Raw genomic sequence first — 22,356 nt, 5'->3', positions numbered from 1 at the left:
GAGTAAGTCTGTGTACTAAATCCGTAATGCTAATCATCCACTGCATTTATAGCTTTCCCTCACTACTTCCTACTTCTACTTAATGCCGGTTGTCTCTTTCCCAAAAACAAACAAGCAACACTAATCAAACCTTAAAAATAAAAAGCTATGCTAATGGCTTGCCCTTCTCCTTGTTTTTTTTTAAGTTATCTTCTTTGTTAAGCATATTAACTTTATCTTAAAAGCAAATAGGATGCCTGTTGATATATATATGGAATTTTCATTGTTATCTAGGAAAATAACTACACCCATTGTAATAGAGAACAAAAAGGATTTTAAAAAATTTTGACACTGAATCATTGTAATGTTCTACTATTAATTCCCTACTAGTTTTAGTTCTCTGCTACATTAATATTGTATTGAAATAGAATATGTTTGGGGATTGTATTTTGAATATGAATTTTAAATGTGTATGAATAAAATATTTAGAACTGTGATGATTTACTGTATTAAAGAATATAATTATGGAAATGTTTGATTAATAGGCAAAAATAATCGAATAATCTCAAATAGTATAAATAAATTATCTTGCTCTAAGTTTAAATCAAAGGTCACCAATTCTCAATATAAAACTCTAGTAGTATTTTTGTAAAAATAAAATTACTATTAAAGTACATATATTTACCTTTAACAAAAGACGTTTCATGGTGGGGGAAGAGGGTTTCTGCCTTACATGATGTATCTCTCTACTATTTAATTTTTTTTCAGTGAGAATGTGTTCTTTTATTACTTATTTGATTTCTTTAAAATTTTAAGTTAAGTCATATAATTCCATTGCAGAGACTTTAGGGAATAAAGAAAAATCTTTTCTAATCCTATCTAATTCCCCTCAGCCCATCAGTAATACTTATCATTAGCATTTTGGTCTTTTTCAATTTAAATAAACGTTAACCCTTCTCTTTACAACTTCGGGAAATTAAATGAAATTGGCAGATTAAATTAAATGCATATGCATTAACTGGTATTTTCCCATAAGGTCCTTCTAACAGTTTGTTTGGACCAGAAGTCCCAGCTCTTGTGTCAGTGACAGTGGACATGTGTTGTCCGTGTAACTTAAGAAAATCAGATTCAAAGTGAAAAAAACCACAGCATTAAAACAAATATATATGTAAATAGAACTGAGCAGAGTGTTTCTAATTATGTCATTTATTCCACGTACTTTGCATTATTTAAAAATCAAGTTAAAGTAAAACCACCCTTGTAATTTCATGCGCATCCCATGTCCTAGGCTCCACCTTAGCAGTGTTGCTTAACCTGGGTGTAAAGGTGAAGTTTCTCTTTATGTTCCTAAGGTGAACAGAAGAGGTTACTTTATTCCTAATCTGAAGAGAAGAAGTTACTTTATGCCTTTGCACACATCTGTCTTTTATGGAGCTAAGTGGGATATTTGCTTAATTCTGAAAGATGAGCAGTGATGTGACTAAGTGCCCCTTCTGAGGGATGATGCTGCCGTGTATTCTGCCTTCTGCCCCGACAAAGCCTTCTCCCTCCAGTGGCTTCCCTCCTCCCTGCCCGTGGCGCTCAAATGTCTCAGGGTCTCTGACTGTTAATAATTAATGAGGACTCTATTTTACATGGTAGTAAATTGTACATGTCTTTTACATGGTAGTATTTTACATGATACTGTATATACCAGTGCCACTTTCTCAAATAGATGGCTAGTGGGAAGATGCTATATAACACAGAGAGCCAAGCCTGGCACTCTGTGATGACCTAGAGAGGTGGGTGGGAGGGAGAAATAAGAGGGAGGGGATATATATATGTGTGTGTGTATATATATATTTTTAGTTATTACTGATTCACATTGTTATATGGCAGAAAACAACACGATATTGTAAAGCAATTATCTTCCAATTAAAAATAAATAAAAAGAAATGACATAAGATGGTAATTCTAGTTAAAAGAGATAAATGAGAGGAATAAAAATGTTAAATAAAAGGTAACTACAAATATAAAAAAATAAAGGTTAATGAGGATTGTTAGTGTGCGTTGAGATGTGAAGCTGCCTTGAAGTGTGTGTTCAGCCATGTCTGACTCTTTGTGGTCTCATGGACAGTAGCCCACCAGGCTCCTCTGTCCATGGGATTTTCCAAGCAAGAATACTGGAGTGGGGTGCCATTTCCTTTTCCAGGAAATCTTCCCAATATCCTGCATCTCTTGTGTCTCCTGCTCTGGCAGGCAGATTCCATACCACTAGCGCCACCTGGGAAGCTGCCTAATGTATAACCCTTTTCTGATTCCTCTTTCTGAAAATACAGAGCCCAAACCCCAGTAAACTCCATTTAAACATAACAGTCTTGCATTCATGTTTCAGGAAGGGTGCAGATTGTGAGTGATGCTCCTGAAATCCACTTAATGTGGGTTTTCAGAATGGTTGTCTTGGAAGTAGTCATGGCTTAGAGTGAGCTACAAAGACTCTGAATGGTATCAAGGACCTTCACTGTAAGCAGTTTGTCTTTCCCTGTCTCCCCAAGCAGGACTTTTCTGCACTGGTGGTGGAACTCGTTCAGTATGCCACATGGCAGGCCTTGCATTTAGGGTATGTTATTCTGATTTACTTCTCCCAAGATTGTGTTGTGAAAAGTTGAACATACAGTAAAACTGAAAGAATAGAACTATGTATGTCCATATACCCACCACCTAAATTCTACCATTAACACTTTCTGAAATTACTCTCATTTCTATCCATCTATCTGTTCTTCCGTCCATCTATCAATCTGTTATTATTAATGCATCTCAAATTAAGTTGGAAATATCTGTACTTTTCACCCTCAAATACTTTAGTATTCATTTTATTCACTATAGTTTAATATTGTTTATAATTTTTAGATAAAGTTTATATAAAGAAAATGTACATATCTTCATTGGACTATTTGATAAGTTTTGACAAAAGCCACCACCTGTATACTGAAAACGTCATCAAGATATAGAACCATGCCTAAACAATTTCCTCGTGCCCCTTTTCTGGTGAACTTCATGCGCACCCTCAGGAACCACTGTTCTGATTTTTTTCCCACCATAGATCAGAACAGCATATAAATGGGATCATTTTATGAAGTCATTCTTTCATTCAGCAGTGTGTTTTTAGATTACCATCAATCATTTCGTGGATCAGCAGTTTATTCCTTTTGATTGCTAAGTAGTCACTATATTATGGGAGTTATTTATTCAACTCCTTTTGATGGACACCTTTACAGTTTGAAAATACTATGAATGGCATTTAATATAAACATTATTGGATATATTTTAGACATATTTTCTTGGGTAAATACCTAAGAATAGAATAAGGAAGTCATAGGATAGGTGTGTATTTAGTTTCGTAAGAAACCAATAGACTTGTTTCCAAAGTGGTTGTACAATTTTAGATGCAACCAATAAGGTATGAGTGTTCTGGTTTCTCCATATCCTCACCAAGTATTACCAGTCTTTTTAAATTTCACTGACTTTTGTGGTGTTTAATTTTCATTTCCCTGATGACTAATGATATTGAGCTTTTTGAATCTCTTCTGCCATTCAAATCTTTGCTTGTTTTTAACTGGATTGTTTGTCCTTTATTACCAAGTTATAGGAGTTCTTCCTGTTTTCTGAATACCATCCGTTTTTTGGGTGTATGTTTTGCAAATATTTTCTTCCAGTATGTAACTTGCCTACTCATTGTCAAATGGTAAATAGTTTTTAAATGGTAGATCAACCTTCTGATGAGCGTAAGTTTTAAATTTTGTTGAAGTCTAATTAGTGATTTTTTCCTTTCATGTTTATTACTTTCTGTGTCCCATCTAAGAAAGCTTTGCCTACTCTCAAGTCATAAAAATGTCTTCCTGTGATATTTTTTTCCTAGAAACACTACAGTTTTAACCTTTATGTTTAAATCCATGATCCATTTCAAAGTAATTTTTGTGTGTGGTGAGAAGTAGGAGTCAGAGTCCCTTTTTATTCAATGATGTCCAGTTGTCCCAGCACGATTTATTGAAATAATTTTTGTTTTTCTCATTGTGTTGGCACCCTTATCAAAAATTAATTGGATGTACAAGTATGAGTCTATTTCCCAACAGAAAGTTGAGAAGCTATTCTGTTCTACAGATATATTTGTATATACTAGTAGCACACTGCTTTGATTATTATTATAGTTTTATGTAAGACTTGAAATCAAGTAGTGTAGATCCTCCAACTCTTGTTTTTCAAGATTGTTTGGGGTAACTGCTTTGAATTTTTGAACAAATTTGAGGACCAGGTTGTCAATTTTATCCCCCTCAAATCCTATTGGGATTATGGTTGGGATTACATTGAATCTACAGATAAAATTGGAGAGAATTGAGACTTAATAATATTGATTGTTTTAATCCACGAACATGAGATATCTTTCCATTTGTATAGGTCTTATTTAACTTCTTTCAGCAATGTTTATAGTTTTTATATATTATATATATATAGTTTTTATATATATATATTTTATATCTATACCCTATAGTTTATAGGATACAGATCTTATCCATCATTTTAAAGATTTATTTCTAAACATGTAAATTTTATCCTATTGTAAATAAATTTTGAAAAAAACTTTTTTCCAAATGTTAGCTGCTGTAATGTGATTTGCTTTTGTGATGTGAATGTTTGGAAGGCAACCTTCTTCATCATTTACATTTTAACATGAAAAAAAAGCCATTTTTTTTCATCTCTTCAAAGAGATGGGGTGGGGTTAGACCCAGCCTAAGAGCTGGTAAACCAAACACCAGTCATGGTTTGCCTCTTACAAGCTGGGTGAACTTGGCCAAGAATGATTTTTGAATTCTGTTCCCATTTCTGCTGCCACTTAACACAATCAAATGTAACTATTCATTCATTGCAGTCTTTTCTATGATAGAGACAGAACTTTAGACTCTGGTTCAGTAATACATTTGCAAATCTAGTAGGAATGGTTCAGTAATACATTTGCAAATCTAGTAGGAACCTTGAATTTTCTTCCCAGAGAAATGTGCACACACACACATACACGCACAATTTTCTGTGCAACTTTAGGATGTGCAGGAAGTCTCTGAAGCCTTCTGGGATCTACAGACTGCTAATTATGAAGCCATTCTAGAGCGGGAGCTCCAAGGGCTGACAGCTTTCACATCTGCGTCTTCAGACCCAGCAAGTATGGAGTGAGGGCTGCCATTCTAAATCCCATGCCTTTGTGGCATTTTCCAGGCAGAGAGGGTCTAGATTTCCACATGCTCAGGTTTTGACTTGCCTTTCTTCCTCCACGGGATACCGTATCCCTCTGAGGGACATAGCAGTGGGGCAGTTTGGTGTTGCTGTTGGTGAGGCCAGCCTGCCAGGCAGCTGCCCTGGGGGACCTGGACCCGCTCCCTGGGCATTGTCTCACTCCAGAATCTTCCAGCCTCCCCACGCCTTCACCTCTGGCTCCATGCAGGAAGTGCCTCCACAGGGGGCAGGTGCTGAAGTTGGCTGTGCTGGGTGACACTGGCAGCATTTCAGAGCAGCCCTCTCTGGCTTAAGCACATCCTGCTCTCCTCTCTGGTGGTTCCCATAAGCAGGACTGGCAGTGGAGGTGATGTGTGTGTGCCTCTGTTCACCCAGGTGCTGGGGACATGGGCAGCAAACTCTCCATGCCAGGCAGTGAGCCCATGGTGCAGAGCCCCAGGACGGAAGGCATTCATGCTGCATACAGGCGAGGAAACATCAGCAGAGCCCAGCATCTGCTCCGAGAAGCTTGTGACGAGAGCACATCCCAGCTGGAAAAGGTAAGGTCTATGCCAGCCCTTCTTGCCAGAACTGGGGACCCAGGTTGAGTGAAGGTTAACCACGAAAATTCTTTTCTTGTTATCATTATAATAATGGGGATATTTCCTGGGTTCTGAATACCTTGTTTCTCATGTAAACCTCCTGGTGTCAGTCCTTTCAAGTGGACTTCTCAGCTTGTCAGGTAAGTACGCTGGGCCATCATTCCCAGGGGCAGGAAGGGGTCACAGAAAGGAAAAGGACAAAATTGACAGTCGAGGTTTTAACCTAATATAGTCTTTTATACTTTTTTCCACTATAAAATAGCACATGTGCAAACTGAAAAATTTAAAAACATAAAAGTAAAGGAAAAAAGAACCAAAATTAATCATCCAAACAATCCCACTGGCATTTTTGGTATACTCTTTTCCGAGTTGCTGATTTGAACATTCATTTTTTGTTTTTATTGTTTCTAATATAGATAGAGTCTTATTTATGTATAGTTTTGCATACTGTTTTCTCTTATCTAATATTATATGAACCATTTTCTGTATGACTATAGGTTCCTTATGTGCCTCACCTTCAGTGGATACATGACATTTCATCTGGTAGAGACAGTCTCATTTATCTGGCTATTCCATTTGGTTAGATATTTGGATTGTTTCTAATTTTTTATTTCTATAAATAATACTATACTGAATGTTTTTTTGCCTAATTTTTTTCTTATTGTCAGCTATTTTCTTCACTTAGGTAGATTTGCAAAAATTGAGAATGTGGGTAAGAGCCTTTTAAAAATTTTGAAACATATAGCCAAACTTTTTCCAAAAGCTTATAGAGATCAACCCTCTTGCTGGCCTACAGCTTGGGAAGATCATTGCTATGTTCTGGTCCTTGTGGGAAATTCTTATTGGCTGTAAACCAGGAGAGCACTTTATTGATGTTTTGTGTGCAATACTTTGATTAGCACAGGTTTAAGGTCTTCATTTAATTAATAGTTGGAAATAGCTCAATTACTAAACCTCCAGCCTCTTCTCAAAGTTGTAAGAGAATTTTGGGGGGAAAATAGTCAAGTTCAATGTGCTTGATAATTATTGAGAAGAGAGCATTTTTGGAAAATTCTCCAAGCGAGGCTTCAGCAGTATGTGAACCAAGAACTTCCAGATGTACAAGCTGGATTTAGACAAGGCAGAGGAACCAGAGATCAAACTGGCAACATACGTTGGATCATAGAAAAGGCAAGATAATTCCAGAAAAACATCTACTTCTGCTTTATTGACTATGCCAAAGCCTTTGACTGTATGGATCACCACAAACTGGAAAATTCTTAAAAAGATGGGAATACCAGACCACCTGATCTGCCTCCTGAGAAATCAGTATGTAGGTCAAGAAGCAACAGTTAGCACTGGACATGGAACAACAGACTGGTTCAAAATCAGGAAAAGGAGTACATCAAGGCTGTATATTGTCACCCTGCTTATTTAAATTATATGCAGAGTACATCATGAGAAACACTGGGCTGGAAGAAGCACGGGCTGGAATCAAGATTGCCAGGAGAAATGTCAATAACCTCAGATAGGCAGATGATACCATGCTTATGGCTGAAAACAAAGAGGAACTGAAGAGCCTCTTGATGAATGTGAAAGTTGGCTTTAAACTCAACATTCAAAAAACTAAAGTTATGGCATCCAGTCCCATCACTTCATGGCAAATAGATGGGGAAACAATGGAGACAGTGACAGACTATTTTCTTGGGCTCCAAAATCACTGCAGATGGTGACTGTAGCCATGAAATTAAAAGACACTTGCTCCTTAGAAGAAAAGCTATGACCAACCTAGACAGCCTATTAAAAGGTAGAGACATTACTTTGCCAACAAAGGTAGATCTAGTCAAAGCTATGGTTTTTCCAGTAATCATGTATGGATTTGAGAGTTGGACCATAAAAAAAGCTGAGTGCTGAAGAACTGATGCTTTTGAACTGTGTTGTTGGAGAAGACTCTTGAGAATCCCTTGGACTGAAAGGAGATCAAACCATTCAATTCAAAAGGCAGTAAGTCCTGAATCATTCATTGGAAAGACTGATATTGAACCTGAAGCTCCAATACTGTGGCCGCCTGATGTGAAGAATTGACTCATTGGAAAAGACCTGATGCTGGGAAAGATTGAAGGCAGGAGAGGAGAAGGGGAGAACAGAGGATGAGATGGTTGGATGGCATGACCGACTCAATGGACATGAGTTTGAGCAAGGTCCAGGAGTTGGTGATGGACAGGGAAGTCTGACGTGCTGCAGTCCATGAGGTCACAAAGAGTCGGATGTAACTGAGTGACTGAACTGAACTGAGCATTTTTGATTCCTCCCATTATGAATTCACAGTATATGTGGTCAAAACCTCTCTTCTTATGGGAGAACTGGAGCAGGTCAAAGTTGTTGGCCCATCGTTTGTGGCCTGGGGATTGTAAGTGGGGACCGAAGAAGCAACAGTCCAAAGTGTTACCCACAGAGCAGTCGCACTGCCTGGGACCTTTTCCCAAATGGACCTCCAGACTGCCGTCACATAGAACTTCCCATTGAACCTGCATCTCTTGCATCTCCTGTGTTGGCAGGCAGTTTCCTTACCACTAGCACCACCTGGGAAGGCATGTTTAAGTCCAGATGTCAGCAAATTCAGTTTCATGATGTATATACTATTGCTGTCCTCTGCTGTTTCTTTTTTTTCTCTTTTAATGTGTATTGAAAGTAGACTAGATAATTCTCTAATAAATATTTGTATTGTTAATTTGTATACAATGAGGAGATATATGTATAACTATATAATATAATTTGTTAACAAATCTGAACCTGAGATGAAAGTGAAAACTTTTGGCAAAACAATGATGCTGTTCCAAAGAAACAGAATATGAGACACTTAGAAGGTAGAGTTTTCTAGAAGTAGCATTAAAAAACTAAACAAAAACAGGTAAACTTTTCTTAATTCTTAATTTTTTAAAGTATGATAGTATTATAACACATTTACAGAAGACTTGAAAAATGCAGAACAAAGTTACATATAGTTCTACTATGTATTACAATTTTTTTAACTAGATAAATTAAGGTTTTTAGTTGGAATTTCAAAATAAATCAAACCCTCAAAAGTTAATAGAATAACTGGACATGAAAGTAGAAGGATATAGTAGACCTGAAAAGCACTGTGAATCAATTCAACATTATTAAGATGTATACAATTCTCACACAACGCAGGGTACAAGTTCTACTCAAGTTGCCGTAGACTATAAACCAGGAGACACTGGAACGTATCCAGGGATGTAAAACAAAGGGCAAAACTTTCATGGTCAAAGGTATTGAAATCATACAGAGTCTGTTCTCTTATCACTGTGCAGTTATGTTAGAAATCAATATCAAAAGATATTTGAAAATAACCCACATATTTTCAAGTGTAATGTGACAGTTACTAAGAGACTTAGCCATTGAAAACCTCAAAAAGGTTAAAAGACTGAGAAAACACAGAAGGTGATTACAGAGAAGAAAGAATTTAAATGAGAAGCTAATATCAAAATGAGAAATTAGCATCAAGGATACTTTAAAAACTCCATGTATTTGGAAAATAAACGTCCACTTTTAAATGATGGGTGTAACCAAGAAACCATAACAAGGAAAATTAGAAAATATTTGTAACAGATTAAAAATTAAAGGAGAATTTATCAGAACCTGTTACATGTAGCTGAAGCCGCTCAATGCAACTAAATACAATGTGGAATCTTGAAAACACATAATGAACAGTGGAGGGTCTCCTGTGGAGGTGTGGGTCAGCAGTGGCTTGCCACGGGGACAGAGGCATTGGCAGCAGCAGTTCTGGGAGGTGCTCCTTGGCAAGCCAGCCCTCTTGGAAGTGGTTATTAACCCTGCCATAGACTGTAGACTCCAGGGCTGAGTCACCTCAGGCGAAACAGCTAATAGAGAGGGAGCCCCACCCATCAGCAGATTACAGTGTTACTGAGCAAGACCCTGCCCACCAGGACAAGACCCAGTTTTTTCCCATACCAGTCCTTCCCAACAGCTTCATCCACTAGAGGACAGACAAAAGAAGCAAAAAGAACTACAATCCTAGAGGCTCCAAAACATAAACCACAGCCACAGAAATTTAATCAAAATGAAAAGGCAGACGATTATCTCCCAGATGAAAGAACAAGATAAAACCTCAGAAAAACAACTACATGAAGTGGAGATAGGCAACATTCCAGAAAAAGAATTCAAAATAATAATAGCACAGATGATTTTAGTTCAGTCGCTCAGTTGTGTCCAACTCTTTGCGACCCCATAGACTGCAGCACACCAGGCATCCCTGTCCATCACTAACTCCCAGAGCTTGCTCAAACTCATGTCCATCAAGTCAGTGATGCCATCCAACCATCTCATCCTCTCTCCTCCTGCCTTCAATCTTTCCCAGCATAAAGATCTTTTCCAATAAGTCAGCTCTTCTCATCAGGTGGCCAAAGTATTGAAGTTTCAGCTTCAGCTTCAGCATCAGTCCTTCCAATGAATATCCAGGACTGATCTCCTTTAGGATGGACTGGTTGGATCTCCTTGCAGTCCAGGGGACTCTCAAGGTCTTCTCCAACACCACAGTTCAAAAGCATCAATTCTTTGGCGCTCAGCTTTCTTTATAGTCCAACTCTCACATCCATACATGACTCCTGGAAAAACCATAGCTTTCACTAGAAGGACCTTTTTTGGCCAAGTACTATGTCTGCTTTTTAATATGCTATCTAGGTTGGTCATAACTTTTCTTCCAAGGAGCAAGCGTCTTTTAATTTCATGGCTGCAGTCACCATCTACAGTGATTTTGGAGGCCCCCTAAAATAAAGTCTGTCCCATTGTTTCCCCATCTATTTGCCATGAAGTAAAGGGACCTGATGCCATGATCTTAGTTTTCTGAATGTTGAGTTTTAAGCCAACTTTTTCACTCTCCTCTTTCACTTTCATCAAGAGGCTCTTTAGTTCTCCTTTGCTTTCTGACGTAAGGGTGATGTCATCTGTGTATTTGAGTTTATTGATATTTCTCCTGGAAATCTTGATTCCAGCTTGTGCTTCATGCAGCCCAGCATTTCACGTAATATACTCTACATATAAGTTAAATAAGCAGAGTGACAATATACAGCCTTGCTTGACGTACTCCTTTTCCTGTTTGGAACCAGTCTGTTGTTCCATGTCCAGTGCTAACTGTTGCTTCTTGACCTACATACAGATTTCTCAGGAGGGAGGTCAGGTGGCCTGGTATTTCTATCTTTTTAAGAATTTTCCACAGTTTGTTGTGATCTATAAGTCAAAGGCTTTGGTGTAGTCAATAAAGCAGAAGTAGATGTTTTTCTGGAACTCTCTTGCTTTTTCAGTGATCCAACAGATGTTGGCAATTTGATCCAGTTGATTTAGGATCTTAGAAAAAGAATGGAGAAGATGCAAGAAATGTTTAACAAAGACTTAGAAGAACAAAGACCTAAAGGAACAAACAGAGATGAACAATACACTAGAAGGAATCAACAGCAGAATCACAGGTAGAATGGATAAGTGACCTGGAAGAGAGAGTGGTGGAAATTACTGCTGTAAAATAAAATATAGAAAAAAGAATGAAAAAAAAAATGAAGACAGCCTAAGAATGTTCTGGGAAAACTAAATGTACCAACATTCGCATGATAGGGGTCCCAGAAGGAGAAGAGAGAGAGAAAGGATCCAAGAAAGTATTTGAAGAGGTAAGAGCTGAAAACTTCCCTAACATGGGAAAAGAAATAGTCAACCAAGTCCAGGAAGCACAGAGTCCCGGGCAGGATAAACCCAAGGAGGAACACACTGAGACATATATTAAATAGTAATCAAACTGACAAAAATTAAAGACAAAGATAAAATATTAAAAGCAACAAGGGAAAAATGACAAATAACATACAAGGGAATTCTCATCTGGTTATCAGCTAATTTCTCAACAGAAACTCTTCAAGCCAGAAATGAATGGCACCATATATTTAAAGTGATGAAAGGGAAGAACCTACAACCAAGAATACTCTACCCAGCAACACTTCATTCAGATTTGATGTCAAAATCAGGTTGTACAGACAAGCAAAAGTTAAGAGAGGGCACCACCAAACCAGCTTTACAATAAATGCTGCAGGAACTTCTCTAGGCAGGAAACACAAAAGAAGGAAAATGCCTACAAAGAATAAACCCAAAGCAATTAAGAAAGTGGTAATAGGATCATACATATCAAACTTAACTGAAATATAAATAGACTAAATGCACCAAAAAGACATGGACTGGCTGGGTGGATGAAAACATGTGCGTATATGTACTTCCATGTACCACATCACTCTGCTTAATGCCTCAGATTGTAAGTATTTTATACTGTTAGGTTAATCATGTTTCCCTTATGGCTTGCAATTATAATTATCTTTTATTTTTTTTCTGACTATTAATTGTGAAAACTGATGAACATCTTTTACTATTGTGATTATATAACTATTAATAGTATTCTAATACAATTCTGAAAATATAAAGAAATATCATGTAAGAAAACAGGAAATTAACCTGTATACAATATTATTAACTAAAGCACAGATATTGGTCAAATTTCACAAAACAGTAAACTTTAATACTCTGTTTTATTTAACTAGAATATATTAAAGATTATCATTTCAACATATAATCAATGTAAAAATTATTGACAAGATTGTTTTTGTTTTTCAGTCAGTAAGTCATGTCTGACTCTTTGCAACCCCATGGACTGCAGCACACCAGGCTTCCCTGTCCTTCACTATCTCTCAGAGCTTGCTCAAACTCAAATCTCTTGGGTTGGTGATACTGTCTAGGTTATCTAACCATCTGCTGCCTCCTTCCTTTTGCCTTAAATCTTTCCAGCATCCGGGTCTTTTGGAATGAGTTGGCTCTTTGCATCAGGTGGCCAAAGTATTGGAGCTTCAGCTACATCATCAGTCCTTCCAGTGATTATTCAGGACTGATTTCCTTCAGGATTGACTGGTTTGATCTCTTTGCAGTCCAAGGGACTCTCAAGAGTCTTCTCCAGCACCACAATTTGAAAGCATCAATTCTTCAGCACTCAGCCTTCTTTATGGTCCAACTCTCACATCCATACATGACAACTGGAAAAACCATAGGTTTGACTATATGGACCTTTGTCAGCAAAACATGTCTCTGCTTTTTAATACACTGTCTAGATTTGTCATAGCTTTCCTTCCTAGGGACAAGTGTGTTTAAATTTTCTTTGCTGCAGTCAGTATCTACTGTGATTTTAGAGCCCCAGAAAATATTGACAAGATAGTTTACCGTTTTTGTAGTAAGTCTTTGAAATCACCTGAAAAAGACCCTGATGCTGGGAAAGACTGAAGGCAGGGGGAGAAGGGGACAACAGAGGAAGAGATAGTTGGATGGTATCACTGACTCGATGGACATGAGTTTGAGCAAGCTCCAGGAGTTGGTGTGAAAGGGAAGCTCGGGATGCTGCTTAGGGTCGCAAAGAGTCAGACATGACTGAGCAACTGAATGAACTTTGAAATCACATATGATTTTATATTTTCAGCACATCTCACTTTGCATGAGCCATGTTTCAAGCCTTAACAGCCACACGTGACTGGTCCTGCCGTCCTGGGCAGCACAGTCCCAGACTTGCCCGTGGGCTTGGTGAGCCTTTAGAGTCGATTCTCTTGGCAGTTCCCAACAGCACTCTTTGTGCTGATGTCTTGTCCCTGCTCTGTTTTGACCAGGGCCAGCTCCTGAGTATCTCTGCAGCCCATGGTGACCTGGAGACCGTCCGGTATCTTCTCACTGAGAGGCTGGTAGAGCTACCGACGGAGCCCACTGACGACAACCCCGCCGTGGTGGCAGCACAGTTTGGGCACACTGATGTCGTTCAGGAGCTACTCGAGTCTTTGCCAGGTAAAGAGGCTTTGCTTCTCTGGTGGCTCAGACGGTAAAGCACCCACCTGCAGTGCGGGAGACTTGAATTTGATCCCTGGGGTGGGAAGATCCCCTGGAGAAAGAAATGGCTACCACTCCAGTACTCTAGCCTGGAAAATCCCATGGACAGAGGAGCCTGGTGGGCTACCGTCCATGGGGTTGCAAAGAGTCGGACACGACTGAGCCACTTCACTCATTTTGCCAGGTAAGTCCCAGGGTGTGGGTTCTTCACCCCTGCTCAGGGACCCTCTTTTTGAAAAAATACTTATTTCCTCATTTGTTTGGCTTCATTGAGCCTTGGTTGTGGCATGAAGGATCCCTGTCGCTGCACGCAAGCTTCTACCCAGTTGTGGCACACCTGCTCAGCTGCCCCACAGCATGTGGAGTTAGTTCTCCAACCAGGGATTGAACCAGCATCCTCTGCATTGGAAGGCAGATTCTTAACCACTGGACCACCAGGGAAGTCCTTCGGGGACCCTCTTTTCCTAGGAACCAGACAGACATTGGGGGTGGGGTGCTTCACTCCAAAATGTTTATGTCCTCACACTGTTTACCAATCCAGATCCAGAAATCTGGGGGTATTCTTTAAAGCAGTTTTAGGTTTAAAGAAAAGTTGTTGAGCAAGTACCAAGAATTCTCATATGCCACCCTCTACAGTTTCCCTATTATTGATGTTTTGTATGAGAATGGTACAGTTGTTAAGATTGATGAACGAACCGATACTGATGTGTTATTACTAACGTGAGCGCACAGTTTGCACTCGGGTTGTATATTCTATGACTGTTAACAAATGTGTAATGACATATATGGACCATCACTGTATCACGCAGAATAATTTCACTGCCCTCCTGTTCCACCTGTTCATCTCTTTCTCAGCTCCTGGCAACCACTGGTCTCTTTACTGTCTTCATCAGTTTGGTTTGGTTCAGTTCATTTCAGTCGCTCAGTTGTATCTGACTCTTTGTGACCCCATGAATCACAGCACGCCAGGCCTCCCTGTCCATCACCATCTCCCAAAGTTCACTCAAACTCACGTCCATTGAGTTGGTGATGCCATCCAGCCATCTCATCCTCTGTCATCCCCTTCTCCTCCTGCCCCAATCCCTCCCAGCATCAGAGTCTTTTCCAATGAGTCAACTCTTCGCATGAGGTGGCCAAAGTATTGGAGTTTCAGCTTTAGCATCATTCCTTCCAAAGAAATCCCAGGGCTGATCTCCTTCAGAAGGGACTGGTTGGATCTCCTTGCAGTCCATGGGACTCAAGAGTCTTCTCCAACACCACAGTTCAAAAGCATCAATTCTTCAGCGCTCAGCTTTCTTCAGAGACCAACTCTCACATCCATACATGACCACTGGAAAAACCATAGTCTTGACAAGACGGACCTTTGTTGGCAAAGTAATGTCTCTGCTTTTGAAAATGCCGTCTAGGTTGCTCATAACTTTCCTTCCAAGGAGTAAGCATCTTTTAATTTCATGGCTGCAATCACCATCTGCAGTGATTTTAGAGCCCAAAACTATGCCTTTTCCAGAATGACATATAGTTGGGTTCATATGGTATGTAGCCTTTTCAGATAGACTGCTTCACTTAGCAGTATGCATTCCAGTTTCCTCCATGTCTTTTCATGACTTGAGAGCTCATACACACACACACACACACACACACGTATTTTATCACTGAATAATATTACATTGTCTGGATGTTCCTTGCTATGTTGCTTTCTTAATAACAAGTAATTTTTTCTCTGGTAGACTCAGAAATCCTGGTCTCCTTTGGTTTCCTGTAATGGCCTTGGATCTGTTACAGTTATTGCTACAGCTATAGGCTGAGGCATTGTCTTAGCAGTGGTCTTTGGGAGTTAGAATGTTGCAAGGGAGTTGGGCCAGCTTCATGGGTATGTGACAATGCAGTCTCACAGGGCCCCGTACTTAGAAGGGCCCCACACTTGGTTTGTGAGCATGCCTGCTAAGTCGCTTCCATTGTGTCCAACTCTCTGCAGTCCTATGACTGTAGTCTGCCAGGCTCCTCTTTCCGTGGGATTCTCCAGGCAAGAATACTGGAGTGGGTTGCCATGCCCTCCTCCAGGGGATCTTCCCAACCCAGGGACCAAACCCACGTCTTTAAGGTCTCCTGCACTGGCAAACATATTCTTTACCACTAGCGCCACCTGGGAAGCCCACTACACTCTGCATTACCCTCTTGAAATTTGTAATAGTTTTTAATCAAGGGACCCCATTTTAAGTTTTACATGGGACCCCACAAATTATGAAATGGCAGCCCACTCCAGGATCCTTGCCTGGAAAGTCCCACAGACAGAGGAGCCTGACGGGCATCAGGCTATGGGTTGCAACGGGTCGGACACAATGGAGCAACTAACACACACACACACACACACACACACACACATACATACCACAAACTATGCAGTAGTACTGTTAAGGGCTTCCCTGATAGTTCACTTGGTAAAGAATCTGCCTGCAATGCAGGAGACCCCAGTTTGATTCCTGAATTGGGAAGATCCCCTGGAGAAGGGATTGGCTACCCACGCCAGTATTCTTGGGCTTCCCTTATAGCTCAGCTGGTAAAGAATCTGCCTGCAATGCGGGAGACCTGGGTTCAATCCCTGGGTTGGGAAGATCTCCTGGAGAAGGGAAAGGCTACCCACTCCAGTATTCTGGCCTGGAGAATTCCATGGGCTGTATAGTCCATGGGGTTGCAAAGAGTCAGACATGACTGAATGACTTTCACTTTTCTTTTTTTTTTTTTTCACTGTTAAGGGAGTGTCTGACTGTGTCCTTTGAGGTAGCTTTGTGCTCAGATTTGGTTCCAAGCTGGCATGCCCTCATACGCCTGGAGGAAGAATGAGTTTTTGAATAGAAATCAGGGCACTGTTAGGGCCCATAGACACAGATTGGGTCAAGCAAGGTATAGGAAGACAGAGAGGAGCCCCTGAGGTGCCAGTGACTGATTCTTTCTCCTCAGGAATCCCCAAGAGTAGCTCTGTTCTTGCCCCAAAGAGTCTATGCCAGCTGACTCATTGGACAGCTTACATTTATTGAGCATTTGCCAAGTACTGGACACACTACAGAACCTGAAAGACACAGAGGCTTTTTAAAAAGGTGGTCCCAGCCCTTTAGTAGCTCCTGGTACAGCAGAGGAAATTGAGGCAGAAAAGAGTAACTGTGTGGTGTAACCATGCAGAGGTTGAAATGTCTACACAGTCGTTTGTGACCACACATCAGGGGATGGTCTTGTTTGCGTGTGCAGGCTGAGGTCTTCAGAAGGAGTTGACATCTCAACTGGGCTTTGCAGACTGAGTAGGGTTTACTTGGCAGACAAGCAAGGGAAGAGCCTGGTTTGCCTGCTTTGCAGAGCAGGGAGCTTGGCTGGACCTGAGTATGTTGGAGCTGGGCATGGTTTTCAGCAGCTCCCGGGGTGTCCTGTCTTTAATTCGACTTGGGACAGAGCTAGTGGGACTGAAAGAGTTCAGGGCACTGTGCTGAGCCCTGTTGGGATGCAGAGATGGGCAGAACAGTGTCTGGTCCTCTGGGGGTTCCCAGCCTGAAGGGAGGGTGGCCCTTGTCAGGAGTAAGGTAAGATAAGAGGCAGCTGGAGAACAAGGGTGGGTCCAAGAAGAGGAGGGAGGAGAGGTCCATGGTGGGCGGGTACATCACTGTGTAATTATGAACATCATTCGAAGGACATCATTATGTAATTTCTGGTCTTGTAGCTCAGCAGGGCTGACGAGAGAGAGGAGGTGGAAAGATGGAAACCAAAATGGGGCTCTTTGAGCTGGATTTGGGCCTCAAAGAATACACACAGGGGTTTCTATGGTTAAGATAGTACCCTTTGGTTGCGGGTAAAGCAGAACTTAAGGCTTGACTTTGCCATTTACCAACTGTCGGAGCTTCAGCAAGTTCCCCACTGTCCCTGAGCTTTGGTCTCCTCATATTAAAATGATGACTGTGAAATACAGGGCCTGCCTCCTGAGACTGACGCACTCCATCCTCAGCAGAAGTTAGCAGCATGACAACCACAATTCTCACAGCTGGATATCTGGTTGTAACTGAGTTAGGGGTAATTTGTTTTCTGCTCATGTACCTCCTCCTTTGAATTGTTCATTTTAGTCATCAATTGAGGGCAAAGAAGGGATATTTATTTAGCACCCGCTGCACCCCAGACATGATGCCAGGTACCTTGTGTACTGGGTTTTAATTCTTGCCTTCTCTACCTCACCCCATTTCCTGGTCAATTTCCTATGACACAGAGAGAGGCACTCTCTCCAGGCCCCAGAGCACTTTGGTTCCTGAGAACTCTCCACCTCTGGAAATGAGTGTTATGATGCAATTGGGAAGTGTCCACGTGGGGGATGAGATCATTTTTCCATGGCAGCCAGATCCAAAAGACCTTGCATTACTTTGAACTTGAAGATACTGTGGCATTTCAGCCTATGCTGTCCCTGTTCCTTCAGTGTGTTATTTCATCCTGGAATTAAGTAGGCAGTTCTTTTAGGGAGCAGTTCTCTTAAGTTTTGGGCTGATCTGTTTCTTCACCAAAGTGTTTTTTAACTTATGAAAGTGGTATATTTGTATTACAGATAATTCGGGAAAGCAGAAAGTGTTATTACTCTAAGAACATAATGACATACCACAATGAGTTATATCAGGCACTTGTCAGATGTTGTGACAGTTTATTGAATCAAGTACTTGACATACACAATGTCATTTAATCCTCACATTAAACTTGGAAGGCAGGGTGTTCCTCTTCCCGTTTTACTTATGGGTAAACTGAGCCACAGAGAGGATAAGAAATTTGCCCCAGATGACACAGCAGAAATATTTTAATCCTAAGTCACCTGTCTCCAAAACCTGTGTCCCTGTGTGTGACGCTGCTCCAGGGCTGCAGTCAGGGCTGGGGATGAGGCAGAGAATAAGGGCATCTCACCGTCCTACCACCTGGAGAGAATTCTGCAGCTCTGAGAGTAGGTAGTTCTAACTAGTCTTACTTCCACACACACATTTTTCATCACGATCTCACTGCATGTGCTGTCCTGAATGCTCCTTTTCCCCAGCGGGTGTTATTTGATGGGCAGGTGGGTTTATAGTGATGTGGGGAAATGTCATATGCAGTTCAGGGGGGCTGTTCCATAGACACTGTCAACTGGACATAAGCGACTTTCAGCGGGAAACAGGGCCGTGGCTGGAGGAGATTTCAGAGCAGCAACAACTGTCCCTTCAGCCACTCTCTGTCCCGTCATCCGTGCAGGTCCCTGCAGCCCCCAGCGGCTCTTGAACTGGATGCTGGCCTTGGCCTGCCAGCAGGGGCACCTGGCAGTGGTGAAGCTCCTGGTCCTGACCTACGGGGCTGACCCGGAGAGCTACGCAGTCAGGAAGAACGAGTTCCCTGTCATCGTACGCCTGCCGCTGTACGCGGCCATCAAGTCAGGTGGGTCCCAGTCAGGCCTCCTGCGAGAGCCTTTGTCCTGTAGAGACGCGGGCCCGCCCGTCACACTCGCCTTTGGCTCTCCGGTGGCCTGCGTGGAGTTTCGCAGCTCTGTTCTTGGCTTCTTCTTCAAAAGATCTGCATCCTCCTTCCTTCCGCCGACTCCCTCCTGCGAGGGGATTTCAGTGCCAGGGACCAACCACGGCAGATGCGACTCTCCTCGGAGGTGCTGCAGAGGGCAAGGCCCCACACAAGTGCTCTCACTGACAGGCACCTGTGGAGGCAAGGGAGGCAACAGAGACGTTCAGCAGTTTCACGCCCTTCTCATTTTCGTTTCACGTGCGTGTCTGGCCTTTTGGACAACCGTGACACGCTCTGTGTCCCGAATGCCCTGAGCACTCTGCTTTCTGTCCTGTAGGGAATGAAGATATTGCCATCTTCCTGATTCGGCATGGAGCCTTTTTCTGCTCCTACATTTTACTGGACAGTCCTGACCCCAGCAAACATCTCCTCAGGAAGTATTTTGTTGAAGCAAGCGCCTTGCCCAGCAGTTGTCCGGGAAAAATGGTGAGTAGTCTTTGTCTGTGGATGGATGGATAAGGAAGAGGTGGTGTTTACATACAGCAGACGATTCTTCAACCACGAGAAAGAAGGACATGGTTCCATCTGTAACAACGTGGATGGACTTTGAGGACATTATGCCAAGTGAAAGAAGTCAGAGAAAGATAAGCACTGTATGTTTTTACTTATAGGTGGAAACTAAAAAAGCCAAACTGTGGAAACAGTAGGACAAGGCCTGAGGGGTGGGGCACATGGGAAGATGTTGGTCATATAGCTGGAGTGTTGGTCACTTCAGCCGTATGATAAATAAGCCCGGAGATCTAAAGTGTAGCACTGTGATTGCAGCTAATAACACTGTATTATATACATGAAAGTTTCTAAGAGAATAAATCTTAAATGTTCTCACCACAAAAAGAAGTAGTAATTAAGTGGCATGGTACAGGTGTTAGCTAAGGCTACAGTAGTAATCGTTGTACAATATATAAATGTATTAGATCAACATGTCATAACTTACACAATGTCATATGTCAATTATAGCTCAATAAAACTGGGAAAAAACACATATGGGGAGTAGTTATAGTTAGTTTACCATTTTAATAACAAAAATAGGATTGCATTATTTACATTATCTTCAATTTGGCTTTTTAAATTGAGCACTCTATCACTGACTCCCCCTCGTTCAGTCAATGTAGCTGTATCTCATTCTTTTCCATATGTGCCTTAAATCTAGAGTGAATGTAGCTTAGTTGATTCAGCCCTTTTCCTGGTGGTGGACATTTGGATTATTTCTGGGTTTTGCCCTTGTGATATAGCCTGATTTCTAGGGTAATTCTTATGTAGATCAAAGTCCTGAAAGTGGACTGCTTTGGAATCACTTCCCCAAATGCTGTGGTGACTCAACACTCTCACCAGTGTGACATGGGGATTTCTATTCCCCACACCCTGGCCAGCACTGGATGTCCAGGGGCATTTTAATTTTCATCGCTCTCATGGGTAAAAATGGAATCTTCTTGTTTTAATGTCCATATTTCGTATCTTAATGATGTTGAGCATCTTTGCATATCCTCATAAATTATTTGTGTCTCCTCTTGTGTGAGTTGCCTGTTACAGTTTATTGATTATTTTTCTCAAGGATTACTCACCTTTTCCTTCTAATTTTGAAGCGTCTTATTGTATATTAGAGATTTTAAGCCTTTTTTGTTTATCATAGATGTTACCAATATTTTTCCCAATCCATTATATTTGTCTTTCGTCTGTTATCTTTTGAGATAACAAAGATATGTGAATATATAATCAAATATGCCTGTCTTTTCCTTTATGGCATTTAGGTTATATAAGAAAGTCATTTCCCCCTCACTTTTATGTAAATATTCTCCTAGAGTCTTTTATACATTTTGACTCTTTTATTTTTTACATTTTAGGTCTTAGTTTTCCCGGTATTTCTTTGTGTATGTGGTTTGAGGGAGGGAATCTAACTTTCCTTTCTTCAAATATTCCAGCACAATTTTTAAAGTAAACTTTGATTTTCCTTCGGGATTAAAATGTCACCATTGCCATTTCTTCCAATATATACTTATATACATTTTGGGATTCTCTGCACTGGTCTACTAGCCTTTAAATCTATTTCTGTTCAAATGCCACGCTGTTTTGATTACAGGCATTTTATTTAAACCTTACGACTGGTTAATGCAAGTTTTCTACTCCTTATTTGCTTTTTTCAAAAATACCCTAACTGTTGTCAGACATTTGTTTTTTCCCTTTTGTGCATTTCCCCCGGTAACTTCCATGGTGACTTGTGCTGCATTTAGGTCCTTTAACAGGATTTTATAGTTTTCCTGATAAAGGTTTCCTGAACCTATTTTGTTTATTTTTTATTGTTTTTGCCATTGTTTGAATGGCATGTATATCATTCTTTCCCATGTCCAACTTAGCATTGCTGATATGAAGGAAAGCTCTTCTATTTATTTGTTTTACCCAATCCGCTTACCAACTTCTCTTATTAATTTTACTAGTTTTCAGAGAAGTTCCTCAAAACGTTTAGGTATGTATCAAGTTATCTGCAAATTCAAAGCAGGTTTGTCTTGTCTTTTCTAATATTTATTTAACTTTATTTCATGGCTTATTATGTATTAGCAGAAATGTCAAAAGTTGAATCATCTGAAAAGAGCAGATGTATCTCTCTTGTTCCTGATTTTAAAGGTCTTGGCATCAGCATTTTTGGTAAATAGACTATTGCTATATATTTAGGTAGTTTCCATGTATTCCTCTTTGCTTAGGTTTTTATTAAGAAAAGTTGCTGAATTTTATTGGATCTATATTAGCAGCTGTGGATATACTCACATAGTTTTTCTACTTTAATTTGCCGTTCTAATGAATGATTGTAGGTGTTAACCCAATATTGAAATTTGTAATAAATGTTAATTGGTGTTATTATGGATGGATTTGACCTATTGATATTTTATTTACAGTGTTTGCTTCTATATTTATAGGTAATTGATCTATACTTTTCTATTTCTATTGTCTTTGAGATTTTGGTATGAGACAATGTTAGCTTTACAGAATGACTTGGAGAACTTCCCATTTTATTACAGTCTGGAGAAGTTTCATAGGAATTATTTATTGCTAATGGTTTATTAGATAA

The 22,356-nt window shown here is 40.4% G+C and overlaps 1 protein-coding gene across 5 annotated transcripts in view; it reads left to right on the top strand.

Moving 5' to 3' along the window:
- The window catches only part of LRRK1 (leucine rich repeat kinase 1), a 134,078-nt gene that overhangs the window by 36,463 nt on the left and 75,259 nt on the right, over nt 1–22,356 (top strand). For all 5 annotated transcript variants that reach the window (XM_027520670.1, XM_027520669.1, XM_027520671.1 and 2 more), the window contains 4 exons: nt 5,620–5,783; nt 13,523–13,694; nt 18,978–19,157; nt 19,573–19,721. In XM_027520670.1, coding sequence (XP_027376471.1) covers nt 5,620–5,783; nt 13,523–13,694; nt 18,978–19,157; nt 19,573–19,721 — 665 coding nt within the window. The remainder of the gene's footprint in view (nt 1–5,619; nt 5,784–13,522; nt 13,695–18,977; nt 19,158–19,572; nt 19,722–22,356) is intronic.

This window comes from Bos indicus x Bos taurus, chromosome 21 (genome assembly GCF_003369695.1).
Source record: "Bos indicus x Bos taurus breed Angus x Brahman F1 hybrid chromosome 21, Bos_hybrid_MaternalHap_v2.0, whole genome shotgun sequence".
In the NCBI taxonomy this organism is placed as follows: Eukaryota; Metazoa; Chordata; class Mammalia; order Artiodactyla; family Bovidae; genus Bos; species Bos indicus x Bos taurus.
This window is presented reverse-complemented; position numbering and strand designations above follow the sequence as displayed.